The following is a 15,680-nucleotide window of genomic DNA, read 5'->3' as shown; positions in this document are numbered from 1 at the left end:
AGATTCCATTAGAATTCAGTTCAGTATGTCTTTTTATCACATGAAACAGACACAATGAGTCACATAGAAGAAATTACTAATTAAGGTATTCCTTAAGGGCTCTAGCTTTAGAACTTTGCAGTGTTTTCTTTTTTTAAGGTCATGATTTGGGCCCAAAGGAAAAACCATAGGAAAACAAATAGAAAACATTTGACAGACACGTTATTATTATTATTATTATTATTATTATTATTATCATTTTGAGATGGAGTCTGGCTCTTGTTGCCTAGGCTGGAGTGCAATGGCATGATCTCAGCTCACTTCAACCTTTGCCTCTGGATTCAAGTGATTCTCGTGCCTCAGCCTCTCAAGTAGCTGAGATTCTTAGGCACCTGCCACCATGCCTAGCTAAGTTTTGTATTTTCAGTAGATACGGGTTTCACCATATTGGCCAGGCTGGTCTCGAACTCCTGACCTCAAGTGATCTGCCCACCTCGGCTTCCCGAAGTGCTGGGATTACAGGCATGAGCCACCACACCTGGCCAAACACATTATTGTTTGGCCGTGTATGTATTATATTTTGTAGTTAGTACATCACAGACCATCTAACATGACAGACATTTGGCAGGATGCTGTGGCACACTAGTAAAATCCCATTAAATTCCTCTTTGTCTCCCTTACATGCATGTGTGATGACATCAGAAGAGGGCACAAAATATATAAAATAGTGAACACTGCTTGCCAAATGATGCATAATTGCTTTCAGTCCCGTACATTTCCGCTGAGATCCAGCCATATATGGCAAGGAAGAAAACAGCACAATTGTCAAAAGTACTTGCTCATGGTAGCTAAACTCCTCAGCATGGCACCCACACCAGCCATCAAGGAGTGAGAATCACTTCTATGTCCCATAAATCAGAAGACTTTACTGGTTTCTAATTTGTGGGGTAGACATTTAAGACTCATCATATTTGCATTTTACTGCTTCATAATCTGGTATATAAAATAGATTGCTAGGTGGCTAAGTTTTCTTTTCAGGGAGAATTTAAAATGCAACACAATATACATCATTATCCATACTCAGGAGGCCGTGACACTTAAAATATGGTACAGTTATATCTGAAAGATTCTACAGAATTTCACACTCAGAGGTTTGAGTATGTCACCTACTCCATCATCCTGATGTTTGTGTTGTTGCCATAAGATTGTGCAAGGTGCCAATGAGTCTTATAGCTCTGTTATACCACAAATCAGACTGTATGTGCAGACTATGCATACAGATAATGTGGGAAAAAAAACCCTTGTGTTTTCTTTGGAGCAGGATATAAAAAGCAGAAAGAATTTGAAATTCTCTTGAAAGCTGTAAAAGTAGGCTTGACAGTCACTGGGCTCATCCAATTTGAAGGTAGAGCACAGGACTAAATGACCTCACTCATCATTCTGTAGCTCTGGGAAACAGAGTCCATCAACCGAAACTCTTAGTAGAAAAGTGTATCTTTCAATAAAAGTCCATAGGATGGATTGAAAAATCCCCCCGGCTTTCAAATAAGTTGAAAACATAAGCCAGGTGCAATGGCTCACACCAACACTTTGGGAGGCCAAGGCAAAAGGATCACTTGAGGCCAGAAATTTGAGACAAGCCTGGGCAACATAGTTGCATAGATGCAGAGACCCTGCATCTACAAAAAAAAAAAAAAAACAACAAAACACCATTAAAATTTAGCTGGGCATGCTATTGCACCTGTAGTCCCAGTCACTCAAGAGGCTGAGGTGGAAGGAGTGCTTGAATCCAGGAGGTCAAGGTTGCAGTGAGCTGCAGTCATGCCACTGCACTCCAGCCTGGGTGACAGAGCAAGACCTACTCTTAGAAAAAAAAAAAAAAAAAAAGGCTGGTCGTGCTGGCTCAAGCCTGTAATCCCTGCACTTTGGGAGGCCGAGGTGGGCAGATCACGAGGTCAGGAGATTGAGACCATCCTGGCTAACACGGTGAAACCTCGTCTCTACTAAAAATACAAAAAAATTAGCCGGGTGTGGTGGTGGGTGCCTGTAGTCCCAGCTACTCAGGATGCTGAGGCAGGAGAATGGTGCAAACCCACGAGGCGGAACTTGGGCGACAGTGTGAGACTCTGCCTCAAAAAAAAAAAAAAGAAAAATGTAAACCTTTACCAGTTCTGCATACTTTGTGGCTTGTGCTCTCTGCTTTCTCTTCTCTAAGGTTCCAAGGTATTTTCTCTTCTCTATGGAATTGGTCAAAACTTCTTTATCAGGCCATCTCCAAAGATTCTAACCTGCTGTCAGTTGGCAACACTTGGGTCAAGGGTCAGGGGCACGCTCCTGTGGTATGTCAATGTGGGGGAGGGAAGAGAATAGAGTGGGGTCATGAGGTCAGTATGATCAGTTATGCTTAAGCACCCACCCAAGTCTATCCCACTATCAGAAAGCTGTGATGTAGCAGACATTCCGTGTTACAATATTACACTACAATGTTCAGTAGTGAGCAACACATTATCAAGTACCTGGCTAAAGTTAGATTGCATGAGTTGTAGTAAACCAAGTCAGCATGCTTCCATAACTACTTCAAAGACATGTGGCCTAAAGTAGAACCGGGAGAAGCCGTCTTCATAGACTATTCTGGATTGACTAATTGTATGATACACGAGGAAGTGTACAGTAATTTAAACTGCACTGTATTGCACTGATGGGTGCCTGAACTTATACCACTGTACAGGTAGGGCCTTGGCAGAGTTAAATGCACCCAGCACAGGGCTGATGAACTTGGTGATGAGGGACATTTAAGAAAAATTAAAGATATTGATAAGGCAGAGCAGCTGGCTCAATTAAACAAAGAGTAGGCCGGGCGCGGTGGCTCACGCCTGTAATCCCAACACTTTGGGAGGCTGAGGTGGGTGGATCACAAGGTCGGGAGATCGAGACCATCCTGGCTAACACGGTGAAACCCCGTCTCTACTAAAAATGCAAAAAATTAGCCGGGAGTGGTGGCAGGCACATGTAGTCCCAGCTACTCGGGAGGCTGAGGCAGGAGAATGGTGTGAACCCGGGAGGCGGAGCTTGCAGTGAGCCAAGATTGTGCCACTGCACTCCAGCCTGGGTGACAGAGTGAGACTCCATTTCAAAAAAAAAAAAAAAAAAAACACAGATGAGGAAAATGAAATTAAAGAAGCAGGATGGGCCTGGAGTAGTGGTCTTCAAAATATCATTCCTGAACAGCAGCACTGACATCAATTGGAAATGTGTTGGAAATGTAAGTGATTAGGACCTACCAAATCAGAACTCTGGGGATGGGTCCCAAGCAGTCCAAGTTTTAACAAGCCCTGAATGTGACTGTGATGTATGGTAGACTTTGAGAACTACTGGTCTAGAGAAAGGAAACAAAGCTTAAGATCTCAGAGGTGACCAGTATCATCTAAGATAGAGGTACAGGGGCCCACTCTACTGACAAATGGCTGATGTGATGTGGCAATGAGGGTCGTGGCATAGAATAGGGGAATGCAGAAGTCCAGGTTTCAGGCAGGTCATCTATAACTGGGAAAGATAAAAGCAAGGGTTGGAATAAAAGGAAAAAGGGGATCCTTTTTGCTCATATCATCAAAGAAAGGGAAAGTGAGTCTTAGAAGGGGAGAATTTGAAGTGAGCAACATAATGAGCTATCAAACGAAAAAGACTGAGAACTCTGACAGTGGTGAGCAAAGACCGGTTGGTTAAATGGGCCAAACTAAGTAATCATTCCACCAGCCAAAAGAAACAGGAGCCAAGGGTGTCTGCCTAAGGGACAGAGTGGGAAGGTTGCTGCCTCAGAGGAGAAAGGGCCAAGTTAAAGAGGTGAAAATAAAAAAGGGAATTTTGGCCGCATGGTGGCTCATGCCTATAATCCCAGCACTGTTGGGAGGCCGAGATGGGTGAATCACTTGAGGTCAGGAGTTCGAGACCACCCTGGCCAACATGATGAAGCCCTGTCTTTACTAAAAATACAAAAATTAGCCAGGTGTGGTGGCAGGTGCCTGTAATCCCAGGCTGAGGCTGGAGAATCACTTGAATCTGGGAGGCAGAGGATGCAGTGAGGCGAGATCATGTCACTGCACTCCAGCCTGGAGTCTCGACACAGCGAGACTCCATCTCAAAATAAATAAATAAAATAAAATAAATAAAAAAGGGAGTTTTTACCCATTTACAACAGGGATTTTTATTATTATTATTATACTTTTAAGTTCTAGGGTACATGTGCACAATGTGCAGGTTTGTTACATATGTGTACATGTGCCATGTTGGTGTGCTGCACCCATTAACTTGTCATTTACATTAGGTATATCTCCTAATGCTATCCCGCCCCCTAATCCATGACAGGCCCCAGTGTGTGATGTTCCCCACCCTGTGTCCAAGTGTTCTCATTGTTCAATCCCCACCTATGAGTGAGAACATGCGGTGTTTGGTTTTCTGTTCTTGCGATAGTTTGCTCAGAATGATGGTTTCCCGCTTCATCCATGTCCCTACAGAGGACATGAACTCATCCTTTTTTATGGCTGCATAGTATCCCATGGTGCATATGTGCCACATTTTCTTAATCCAGTCTATCATTGATGGACATTTGGGTTGGTTCCAAGTCTTTGCTATTGTGAATAGTGCTGCAATAAACATACGTGTGCATGTCTTTATAGCAGCATGATTTATAAGCCTTTGAGTACATGCTCAGTAATGGGATGGCTGGGTCAAATGGTATTTCTAGTTCTAGATCCTTGAGGAATTGCCACACTGTTTTCCACAATGGCTGAACTAGTTTATAGTCCCACCAACAGTATAAAAGTGTTCCTATTTCTCCACATCCTCACCAGCACCTGTGGTTTCCTGACTTTTTAATGATCGCCATTCTAACTGGTATGAGATGGTACCTCATTGTGGTTTTCATTTGCATTTCTCTGATGGCCAGTGATGATGGGCGTTTTTTCATGTGTCTGTTGGCTGCATAAATATCTTCTTTTAAAAAGTGTCTGTTCATATCCTTTGTCCACTTTTTAATGGGGTTGATTTTTTCTTGTAAATTTGTTTAAGTTCTTTGTAGATTCTGGATATTAGTCCTTTGTCAGATGGGTAGATTGTAAAAATTTTTCTCCCATTCTGTAGGTTGCCTGCTCACTCTTATGGTAGTTTCTTTTGCTGGGCAGAATTTCTTTAGTTTAATTAGATCCCATTTGCCAATTTTGGCTTTTGTTGTCATTGCTTTTGGTATTTTAGTAATGAAGTCCTTGCCCATCCCTATGGCCTCAATGGTATTGTCTACGTTTTCTTCTAGGGTTTTTATGGTATTAGGTCTAGCATTTAAGTCTTTAATACATCTTGGATTAATTTTTGTATAAAGTGTAAGGAAGGGATCCAGTTTCAGCTTTCTACTTATGGCTAGCCAGTCTTCCCAGCATTATTTATTAAATAGGGAATCCTTCCCCATTTCTTGTTTTTCTCAGGTTTGTCAAAGATCAGATGGTTGTAGATGTGTGGTATTATTTTCGAGGGCTCTGTTAATTTCCATTGGTCTATATCTCTGTTTTGGTACCAGTACCATGCTGTTTTAGTTATTGTAGCCTTGTAGTATAGTTTGAAGTCAGGTAGCGTGATGCCTCTAGCTTTGTTCTTTTTGCTTAGGATTGTCTTGGCAATGCGGGTTCTTTTTTGGTTCCATATGAACTTTAAAGTAGTTTTTTCCAATTCCTTGAAGAAATTCATTGGCAGCTTGATAGGGATGGCACTGAATCTATAAATTACCTTGGGCAGTATGGACATTTTCACGATATTGAGTCTTCCTATCCATGAGCATGGAAAGTTCTTCTATTTGTTTGTGTCCTCTTTTATTTCATTGAGCAGTGGTTTGTAGTTCTCCTTGAAGAGGTTCTTCACATCCCTTGTAAGTTGGATTCCTAGGTATTTTGTTCTCTTTGTAGTAATTGTGAATGGGAGCTCACTCATGATTTGGCTCTCTGTTTGTTGGTTATTGGTGTATAGGAATGCTTGTGATTTTTGCACATTGATTTTGTATCCTGAGACTTTGCTGAAGTTGCATCAGCTTAAGGAGATTTTGGGCTGCGATGATGGGGTTTTCTAAATATATAATCATGTCATCTGCAAACAGGGACAATTTGACTTCTTTTTTTCCTAACTGAATACCCTTGATTTCTTTCTCTTGCCTGATTGCCCTGGCCAGAACTTCCAACACTATGTTGAATAGGAGCGGTGAGAGAGGGCATCCCTGTCTTGTGCCCGTTTTCAAAGGGAATGCTTCCAGTTTTTGCCCATTCTTTATGATATTGGCTGTGGGTTTGTCATAAATTGCTCTTACTGTTTTGAGATACGTTCCATCAATGCCTAGTTTATTGAGAGATGTTAGCATGAAGGGCTGTTGAATTTTGTCAGAGGCCTTTTCTGCATCTATTGAGATAATCATGTGGTTTTTGTCTTTGGTTCTGTTTATATGATGGATTATGTTTATTGATTTGCGTATGTTGAACCAGCCTTGCATCCCAGGAATGAAGCCAACTTGATCATGGAAGATAAGCTTTTCGATGTGCTGCTCAATTTGGTTTGCCCGTATTTTATTGAGGATTTTTGCATCGATGTTCATCAGGGATAGTGGTCTAAAATTCTCTTTTTCTTGGTGTGTCTCTGCCAGGCTTTGGTAACAGGATGATACTGGCCTCACAGAATGGATTAGGGAGGATTCCCTCTGTTTCTATTGATTGGAATAGTTTCAGAAGGAATGGTACCAGCTCCTCTTTGTACCTCTGGTAGAATTCAGCTATGAATCCGTCTGGTCCTGGACTTTTTTGGTTGGTAGGCTATTAATTATGGCCTCAATTTCAGAGCCTGTTATTGGTCTATTCAGGGATTCAACTTCTTCCTGGTTTAGTCTTGGGAGGGTGTATGTGTCCAGGAATTTAGCCATTTCTTCTAGATTTTCTAGCTTACGTGCATAGAGTTGTTTATAGTATTCTCTGATGGTAGTTTGTATTTCTGTGGGAATGGTGGTGATATCCCCTTTATCATTTTTTACTACGTCTCTTTGATTGTTGTCTCTTTTCTTCTTTATTAGTCTTACTAGCAGTCTATCAATTTTGTTGATCTTTTCAAAAAAACAGCTCCTGGATTCATTTATATTTTGAAGGGTTTCTTGTGTCTCTATCCCCTTCAGTTCTCCTCTGTTATTAGTTATTTCTTGCCTTCTGCTAGCTTTTGAATGTGTTTGCTCTTGGTTCTCTAGTTCTTTTAATTGTGATGCTAGGGTGTAAATTTTAGATCTTTCCTGCTTTCTCTTGTGGGCATTTAGTGCTATAAATTTCCCTCTGCATACTGCTTTCAATGTGTCCCAGAGATTCTGGTATGTTGTATCTTTGTTCTCATTGGTTTCAAAGAACATCTTTATTTCTGCCTTCGTTTCATTATGTACCCAGTGCTCATTCAGGAGCAGGTTGTTCAGTTTCCATGCAGTTGAGTGGTTTTTGAGTGAGTTTCTTAATCCTGAGTTCTACTTTGATTGCACTGTGGTCTGAGAGACAGTTCGTTATAATTTCTGTTCTTTTACATTTGCTGAGGAGTGCTTTACTTCCAACTATGTGGTCAGTTTTGGAATAAGTGTGATGTGTTGCTGAGAAAAATGTATATTCTGTTGATTTGGGGTGGAGAGTTCCGTAGATGTCTATTAGCTCTGCTTGGTGCAGAGCTGAGTTCAATCCCTGGATATCCTTGTTAACTTTCTGTCTCATTGATCTGTTTAATGTTGACAGTGGGGTGTTAAAGTCTCCCATTATTACTGTGTGGGAGTCTAAGTCTCTTTGTAGGTCTCTAAGGACTTGCTTTATGAATCTGGGTACTCCTGTGTTGGGTGTACATATATTTAGGATAGTTAGCTCTTCTTCTTGAATTGATCCCTTTACCATTATGTAACGGCCTTCTTTGTCTCTTTTGATCTTTGTTGGTTTAAAGTCTGTTTTATCAGAGACTAAGATTGCAACCCCTGCTTTTTTTCATTTTCCATTTGCTTGGTAGATCTTCCTCCATCCCTTTATTTTGAGCCTATGTGTGTCTCTGCATGTGAGATGGGTCTCTTGAATACAGGAAACTGATGGGTCTTGACTCTTTATTCAATTTGCCAGTCTGTGTCTTTTAATTGGAACATTTAGTCCATTTGCATTTAAGGTTAATATTGTTATGTATGAATTTGATCCTGACATTATGATATTAGCTGGTTATTTTGCTCGTTAGTTGATGCGGTTTCTTCCTAGCATAGAGGGTCTTTACAATTTGCCATGTTTTTGCAGTGGCTGGTACCGGTTGTTCCTTTCCATATTTAATGCTTCCTTCAGGAGCTCTTGTAAGGCAGGCCTGGTGGTGATAGAATCTCTCAGCATGTGTTTGTCTGTGAAGGATTTTATTTCTCCTCCACTTATGAAGCTTAATTTGGCTGAATATGAAATTCTGGGTTGAAAATTCTTTAAGAATGTTGAATATTGGCCCCCACTCTCTTCTGGCTTGGAGAGTTTCTGCTGAGACAGCAGCTGTTAGTCTGATGGGCTTCCCTTTGTGGGTAACCTGAACTTTCTCTCTGGCTGCCCTTAACATTTTTTCCTTCATTTCAACTTTGGTGAATCTGGCAATTATGTGTCTTGGAGTTGCTCTTGTTGAGGAGTGTCTTTGTTGCATTCTCCACAACAGGGATTCTTAAGCCTACCATGAAAGAAAGCTGGGCTTGGGGGATGAGTAGAACATAGTTCAGTGGTAGAAGTTGTCCAGAAGCCAGCATGAATAACACAACTCAAGATAAGAGAATGGTAGACTGGGAGGCTGGATCAGTAAAACAGCAAAGAGACAAACACTAGGTGAAGGAAGTTATTCTAGAAGATGGAGAAAAATCCACACATGCAAATAAAGTACAATCTATCTTTCAAACACAATGTTGTATTGACACAAATTCTTTCACTAGAAGCAAAAAGAAAGTGCAGGCATGGGGAGGTGGTTGCTGGTTTTGCAGACATTGCAATCACAAATTTTGGGGTCCATTTGGAGCAGGGGTCCCCTACTCCTGGGCTGTGGACAGGTACTGGTCCATAGCCTGTTCGAAACTGGGCCACAGAGCAGGAAGTGAGTGGTGGGTGAGCAAGCATTATCACCGGAGCTACACCTCCTGTTAGATCAGCTGCAGCATCAGAGACCCATAGAAGCAGGAATCCTATTGTGAACTGTGCATGTGAGGGATCTAGGTTGAAAGCTCCTTATGAGAATCTAATGCCTGATGATCTGAAATGGAACTGTTTCATCCCAAAACCATCTGCACCCCCACCCCTCCCCTACCATCTGTGGAAAAATTGTCTTCCACCAAACTAGTCCCCCCAGGCTCTGGTGCCAAAAGGCTGGGGACTGCTGATTTAGAGGACAAGGAAGATTTCTGATGGTAGAGGTAGGAACCAAGATGAACCCACACATAAAATGTGCAGTATTGTTTAAGCAAGGAGTTATGTTCAAAAGTGCATTCCATTCTAATAAAGGAAAGTTAGGACAACCCCAAAAATGCCTATGTAGCATTCTTATTTATTTTATTTTTACTTTTTAAGACAGTCTCCCTCTGTCACCCAGGCTGCAGTGCAGTGGCACCATCTCAGTTCACTGCAACCTCTGCCTCCCACGTTCAAGCCATTCTCTGCCTCAGCCTCCCGAGTAGCTGAAACTACAGGTGCACACCCAGCACGCCCAGTTAATTTCTGTATTTTTAGTAGGGGCGGGGTTTCACCATGTTGGCCAGGTTGGTCTCGAACTCCTGACCTCAAGTGACCTGCCTGCCTCAGCCTCCCAAAGTGTTGGCCTCGGCCTCCCAAAGTGTTGGGATTACAGGCGTGAGCCACTGCGTCCTGTCACCATGTAGCATTCTTAAATAAGGCCCTATATTTTTAATAATATTTATTTGTTTAATATGAAGAAAGAAGAAGTAGAAAAGGTTTTGCAATTTAGTCTGGAATTGTTACACAAGATACAGACTTTATTTCCACGGATTTCTAAAGTCAGATGCTTAAAAAAAAACTCCAATCAAATTTACCCCCACTATATAATATTTACCATTATACCAACCAAACTTATATAATAATTACTCTTGAAAAATAAGTAGACTGTAATATCTAGTCAATTGCAAAATATAATAGATTGCAACCAAATTGTTAACAACAAGAAAAAAAAACTCCCCTAAAGAACTTGAACCTTCATAATAATTTATAGAGAATTCTGTTTAACTTAATATACAAGAAAATCTGCTGTGGATAAGGCATTGCTTTATGAACCCTCCATCCTCCCTCAGAGAATAAGGCACACCAATCATTAGCATTATAAATCACAAAACTGTAAGAAAATCTGAAGACAGCAGATGCCTCATATGCCACAAAGAAAAGCAGGTAACTTTAGGGCACTAACTTTAATAAACTGTGCAAATATAAGATGTATAGTAACTCAATTTTCCTTCTCTAATAAACAGGAATCATTTTAATAGAAGATCAACCTGAAAGAAAAAGGAAAAAGCAAATTTCCTAAAACTTTATTTTGAAAAAAAATACGCTGTCTTTCAGTATCAGGCAGATTAAAAAATTATTTAACTAGTAAAATATTTTAGAATAGTATATAAACAAACTGATGGCAACTAAAACAATTTTAGTGGTATATTCAGGAATTTACATTTGAAATGACATTACTGGTCATTATTTTTTGTATGAATTCAACTGTTATGGTTATGATCCAAATATCAGTATTTTGTTAATGTTATTTATTAACAAATATTAAATTTAGCTATGTTTTTCAAAACAGTTAAAACACAACACATGAGATTTTAGGCTAGAGATACTAAAAAAATACTAATTCAGTAAACTGTTACTATAGTCAACATGTTTTAATAATTTCCTAAATTAATTTCTGAAATAATAAGCTAGATCTAATGTTAGCTACCAGATATTATAATGATGTGTCACAAGTGCTCTGAAGATTTTGCCAGCAATCATAACTCATAAAGCATTGTGCAAATTAAATTTCAGTCAGGATCAACATATATGAAAATAAATACATGTTAGCATTAACTATACATTTGTATAGTTAAATGATTGATATCATTTATTTGGCGATTTCACTATTTCAATATCTCAAGAAAATGTGGATCCAAATATAATGTTAACTCTTTACAAATTAGTTACCCTAAATTTGAACTGTTTTTCACTAGGAAATGGACTAAATTCCAGGTATATTTCCAGAAAATGAACAGGATGTTAATCTAACAGAACTACTAGTAAAACCAGATAAACAGAAAAAAACAATAAAAACATATTGTGGAATAAATGAAACTCCAATATCGCATTAGAGTTGTCATAGAAGAGAGAAGTAGAATAATAACAAGTATAATTTTTAAAAAAGTTGTACATGCTTCCTGAGAAAGAGGATTCCAGAATTATAATAATTAAATAATATAAACACCTAACTGTGTTTTTAAAAATTAACTTTAATGTTGGCTACTCTTAATTATCATCATCTGAGCCATCTGCTTCTCTAAGACTGCTGTGTGGTTACCTCAGACGTCAATACGAACTCCATGTTTTGAAGACATCATTTGTCTGGTTCCTGTTAAATACATAATGAATGAACAGATGTGAGGTAAAGATGATGTGATTATTACATAAAGCCAGAATGGCAAAGGAGAAGTTTTTCCAAATGGGCATATCCACAAACCATGACGAATCCCATCGCGGATATGGTGTGAAGTCCAGGATATAAATAACATCCAAGGAAGAAAGCACCATGAGTCTTTGAGCTTGAAAAGGTGCATAGTAAATTTCAAGGTCAGAACCACAACAGGTATCACAGTAGAACAGTGAAGGAAAGGTCTTCGCGGAAGAGTCAAAGCAGCCTGAGGGAGCAAAGTAATAGCGAGTATCATTTCCCTTCTAGCAAAACAAAATTTTATACATGCTTCTTAATATTTTAAAATATTTTCTAGAGTCTATTGGACATGCAAAAGAAACATGTTCTATGCCACTTCAGAATACATATACCAAAATTATATATATACACACACACACAAACATATATATATATATATAAAGACTATAAAAGTGTGAGCAGGATATCCTTTACATTAAAAATAAAATCAAGTTCTCAGGAATATGGTGATTAATTTTTTAAGTGTCTCATTATTTGCTTAGAAAATTCACAATATGAATATAATTTATATCCTAAGTGTATGGTTTGTGTAATTTGAAGTTTTATATAATTATCCACGGTCTTTAAGAGCACTGAAAAGATATCTCACAACCAAATAAAATATTAGCTAATGAAGGCAAAAGAGGGAAATATTTTTGTTATATCCATTTTATATTAGCAATACACACTTTTGGAATTTATTTACAATATTTAGAAAAACTATACTATTTTAAATACATATTCTAAAATTGAGTTAAATAAACTTCAGTAAATTTCTTTTTTTTTTTTTTTTTAGATGGAGTCTTGCTCAGTTGCCCAGGCTGGAGTGCAGTGGCGCAGTCTTGGCTCACTGCAATCTCTGCCTCTTGGGTTAAAATTCTTTAGCCTCAGCCTCCTGAGTAGCTGGGATCATAGGCACCTGCCACCATGCCCGGCTAATTTTTGTATTTTTAGTAGAGATGGGGTTTTACCATGTTGGCCAGGCTGGTCTCAAACTACTGAACTCAGGTGATCCACCCACCTTGGCCTCCCAAAGTGCTAGGATTACAGATGTGAGCCATGACGTCCGGCAAACTTCAGTAAATTTCTAAACCACTACCAAAAAATATACTCAATATCTGAACCAATAAAAATTTCAGGCTTAATCCCTGAATGATTCATGAGTAGGGTTTTGTTCCCACCTGCTTTAAAGACTAATTTGCAGCAAGATAATCCCTAAACAAAAATAAAGCTGAGAATAGTGATGATTGTCTAAATCTGAATCTCTGCACATATCCTCTAAAAATATTTTAAAACATGAAGGACAAATAAAACTACATAAAATCTTAAACCCTCAGCATAAATAGAAGCCAGAGAATGCCCATATTTGAAATTACCCATGAGTATTAAAATAAACACCAGATCAGTGGGTTCTCTCTCAAACACTTCCATCCAAGTAAGGAAAAACTATATTGAAGAGAGAAGAGGGGAAACCTAAGATTGATCTAAAATTATCACTAGGAAGTTCAGTTTAAGTGTGAAAATACTGTTGATCTAAAATTATCACTAGGAAGTTCAGTTTAAGTGTGAAAATACTGAAGAGTGTCCTAGTAGGTCAGAGCACTAACTGCAGGGAAAGGACTTAAAAGTGGACCTTCAAGACTCTGAAAGGTATTGATTCTGGGGGAGATGATGGTAAGAAAGGGAGAGACACCCTTTGGAGACTAGACGGTGAAAAGGAAAAGAAGTAGTAAAAGGAAGAAATGTAGTTTCCTGTCCAAAAAACAAACAAACAAAAATCAGACAGTGTTCCCACCACACTGAAAAAAAGTTACTCATTAAAGAACCGTACCTTGTCCCACTGTCAAATCAGACCACCCTTGAACAAGGAATTCTATAGACCCTCTCCTCAAACTAGTATTCTTTACCTCTCACCTATGGTCTGAACATCAAAGAGTCTATTTTACACTCCTCTTTCCTTGCCTCCTCCTCCACATTTTGTTTTACTTCTACTTCATCAGAACATGTACCATTTCTGTATTATTATTCTACTTTTGTCTTCACCTTTGTTTTTAAATTCTATATCCACAATATGTTAAGTTCATCATCGGTCCTTTTGCCAACACTGCCTTAACCAAGAATATGTTAGAATAAATAATCATGTAATATCATGAAATAAAGTGATAAACGAGAACAAATCTGCAAAAAGCTAGTATAGGAGGAAAATAGAAAACAGAATAAAAATATCAGGCCAGGTGGGATGGCTCACGCCTGTAATCCAAGCACTTTGGGAGGCTGAGGCAAGCTGATCACCTGAAGTCAGGAGTTCGAGACCAGCCTGACCAACATGGAGAAACCCTGTCTCTACTAAAAATACAAAATTAGCTGGGCGTGGTGGCATATGCCTGTAATCTCAGCTAATCGGGAGGCTGAGGTAGGAGAATTGCTTGAACCTGGGAGGGGGAGGTTGCAATGAGCTGAGATCATACCATTGCACTCCAGCCTGGGCAACAAGAGTGAAACTCCGTCTAAAAAACAACCCCCCCCAACATAAAAAAATCTCTTGAACTCTGTTCCTAGTAACAAATACAAAAAATAATAATAATAATTTTTTAAAAACTACACAAAACATAAGAAAATTGTATCACAAGACTCCAAACTAAATTAAATCTCAAACAACCATATGGGGACATAAAAAAAAATCTTGAATCAGAAGTTCAAAAATGGAAAAAAAAAAGATTTAAAAAAAGATAATAATTTATTAAACTCAGTATGGAAAAAAACAAAAACAATCTAATAAATGACTATATTGTAATGTGTCCAAGGGAGAATAGGTCAAATGAAAGTTTAATAAGGTGCATTGAAAAAATTAATACAAAAATTAGCTGGGTATGGTGATGCATGCCACCATATCCCAGCTACTCAGGAGGCTGAGGCATGAGAATCCCTTGAACATAGGAGGCAGAGGTTGCAGTGAGCTGAGATTACACCACTGCACTCCAAACTGGGCAACAGAGCAAGACTCTGTCTCAAGAAAGAAAAGAAAAGAAAAAAAATGCAGGAAACTAACCAAGAAAATAAAAATAGTATGAGGAAAAGAGTAAAAACAGTCAGGTAGAAAATGGCTGAAATAGAATACAGGCAAAAAGAAACAACATATGTATAATTGAAGTCCCTAAAGAAAAACAAAGGAATAGAATGGAACCAGTATTTAAAGCTATGATCTAAGAAAACTAAAAATAAAAATGCGAATCTATTACAAGAGCCCATCTTAAAAAACTGACTCGATAAGCTTCAAGACAATTTAGTAGAGCTGTTACTGTAATAATGATAAAAGAACAGTTTTTAAGGCCTCCACGCAAAAGGTAAAATAACTTGCAAAGGCAATAGTATTACACTGGCATCAGATTTCTCCCCCCAACAAAAGCACTTTTATGTACTATAGTAATAAAGGTTTAGTTTATAATCCATATTAGTAAAATATAAATCATAGAACTGATTGGAAAGACTGGCGACACTTTTAGTAGGAAGTACAACATTTTCAATAGGATGGGATTAAGGAGCCTATGGTAATCACTACTTGCAAGAAAGCAATAACCTGATGTTGAGTTATGTTCTGGATATATTCACAGCCATACTGATTCTTTACATTCTTATTTGTGAATTAACATCTATTTATATTAATAGCTGCTAAAAAAGAAACTGGAAATTCTTGTTGTTTGCTGGTTTCTAAAATATCAATGTAGCTTTTTTTTTTTTTTTTTAGACAGAGACCTGTGCTGTCTCAAAGCCCAGGCTGGCGTATAGTGGCACAATCTTAGCTCACTGTAATCTCAAACTCCTGGGCTCAAGTGCTCCTCTTGCCTCAGCCTTCTGATTAGGTGGAACTATAGGCATATACCACCATACCTGGCTAGTTTTTTTATTTTCTGTAGAGATGGAGTCTTACTCTGTTGCCCAAGCTGCTCTTCAACTGCTGACCTCAAGCGATCCGCCCATCT

At 38.7% G+C, this 15,680-nt stretch overlaps 1 protein-coding gene across 4 annotated transcripts in view; it reads right to left on the bottom strand.

Annotated features, from left to right (window-relative positions):
- Nucleotides 1–2,097: 2,097 nt before the first annotated feature.
- Nucleotides 2,098–15,680, bottom strand: part of TMEM267 (transmembrane protein 267) — a 51,744-nt gene continuing 38,161 nt past the window's right edge. For 2 of the 4 annotated variants that reach the window (XM_009208364.3, XM_009208365.3), the window contains exon 3: nt 9,969–11,908. In XM_009208364.3, the coding sequence (XP_009206628.1) occupies nt 11,573–11,908 (336 nt within the window). In that variant the 3' untranslated portion in view covers nt 9,969–11,572. Of the gene's footprint in view, nt 2,314–9,968; nt 11,909–15,680 lie in introns of those variants that run through there. The other 2 variants (XM_009208369.4, XM_009208368.3) reach the window with 2 other exon arrangements.

The sequence above is a fragment of the Papio anubis genome, chromosome 5 (assembly GCF_008728515.1).
Source record: "Papio anubis isolate 15944 chromosome 5, Panubis1.0, whole genome shotgun sequence".
NCBI lineage: Eukaryota > Metazoa > Chordata > Mammalia > Primates > Cercopithecidae > Papio > Papio anubis.
This window is presented reverse-complemented; position numbering and strand designations above follow the sequence as displayed.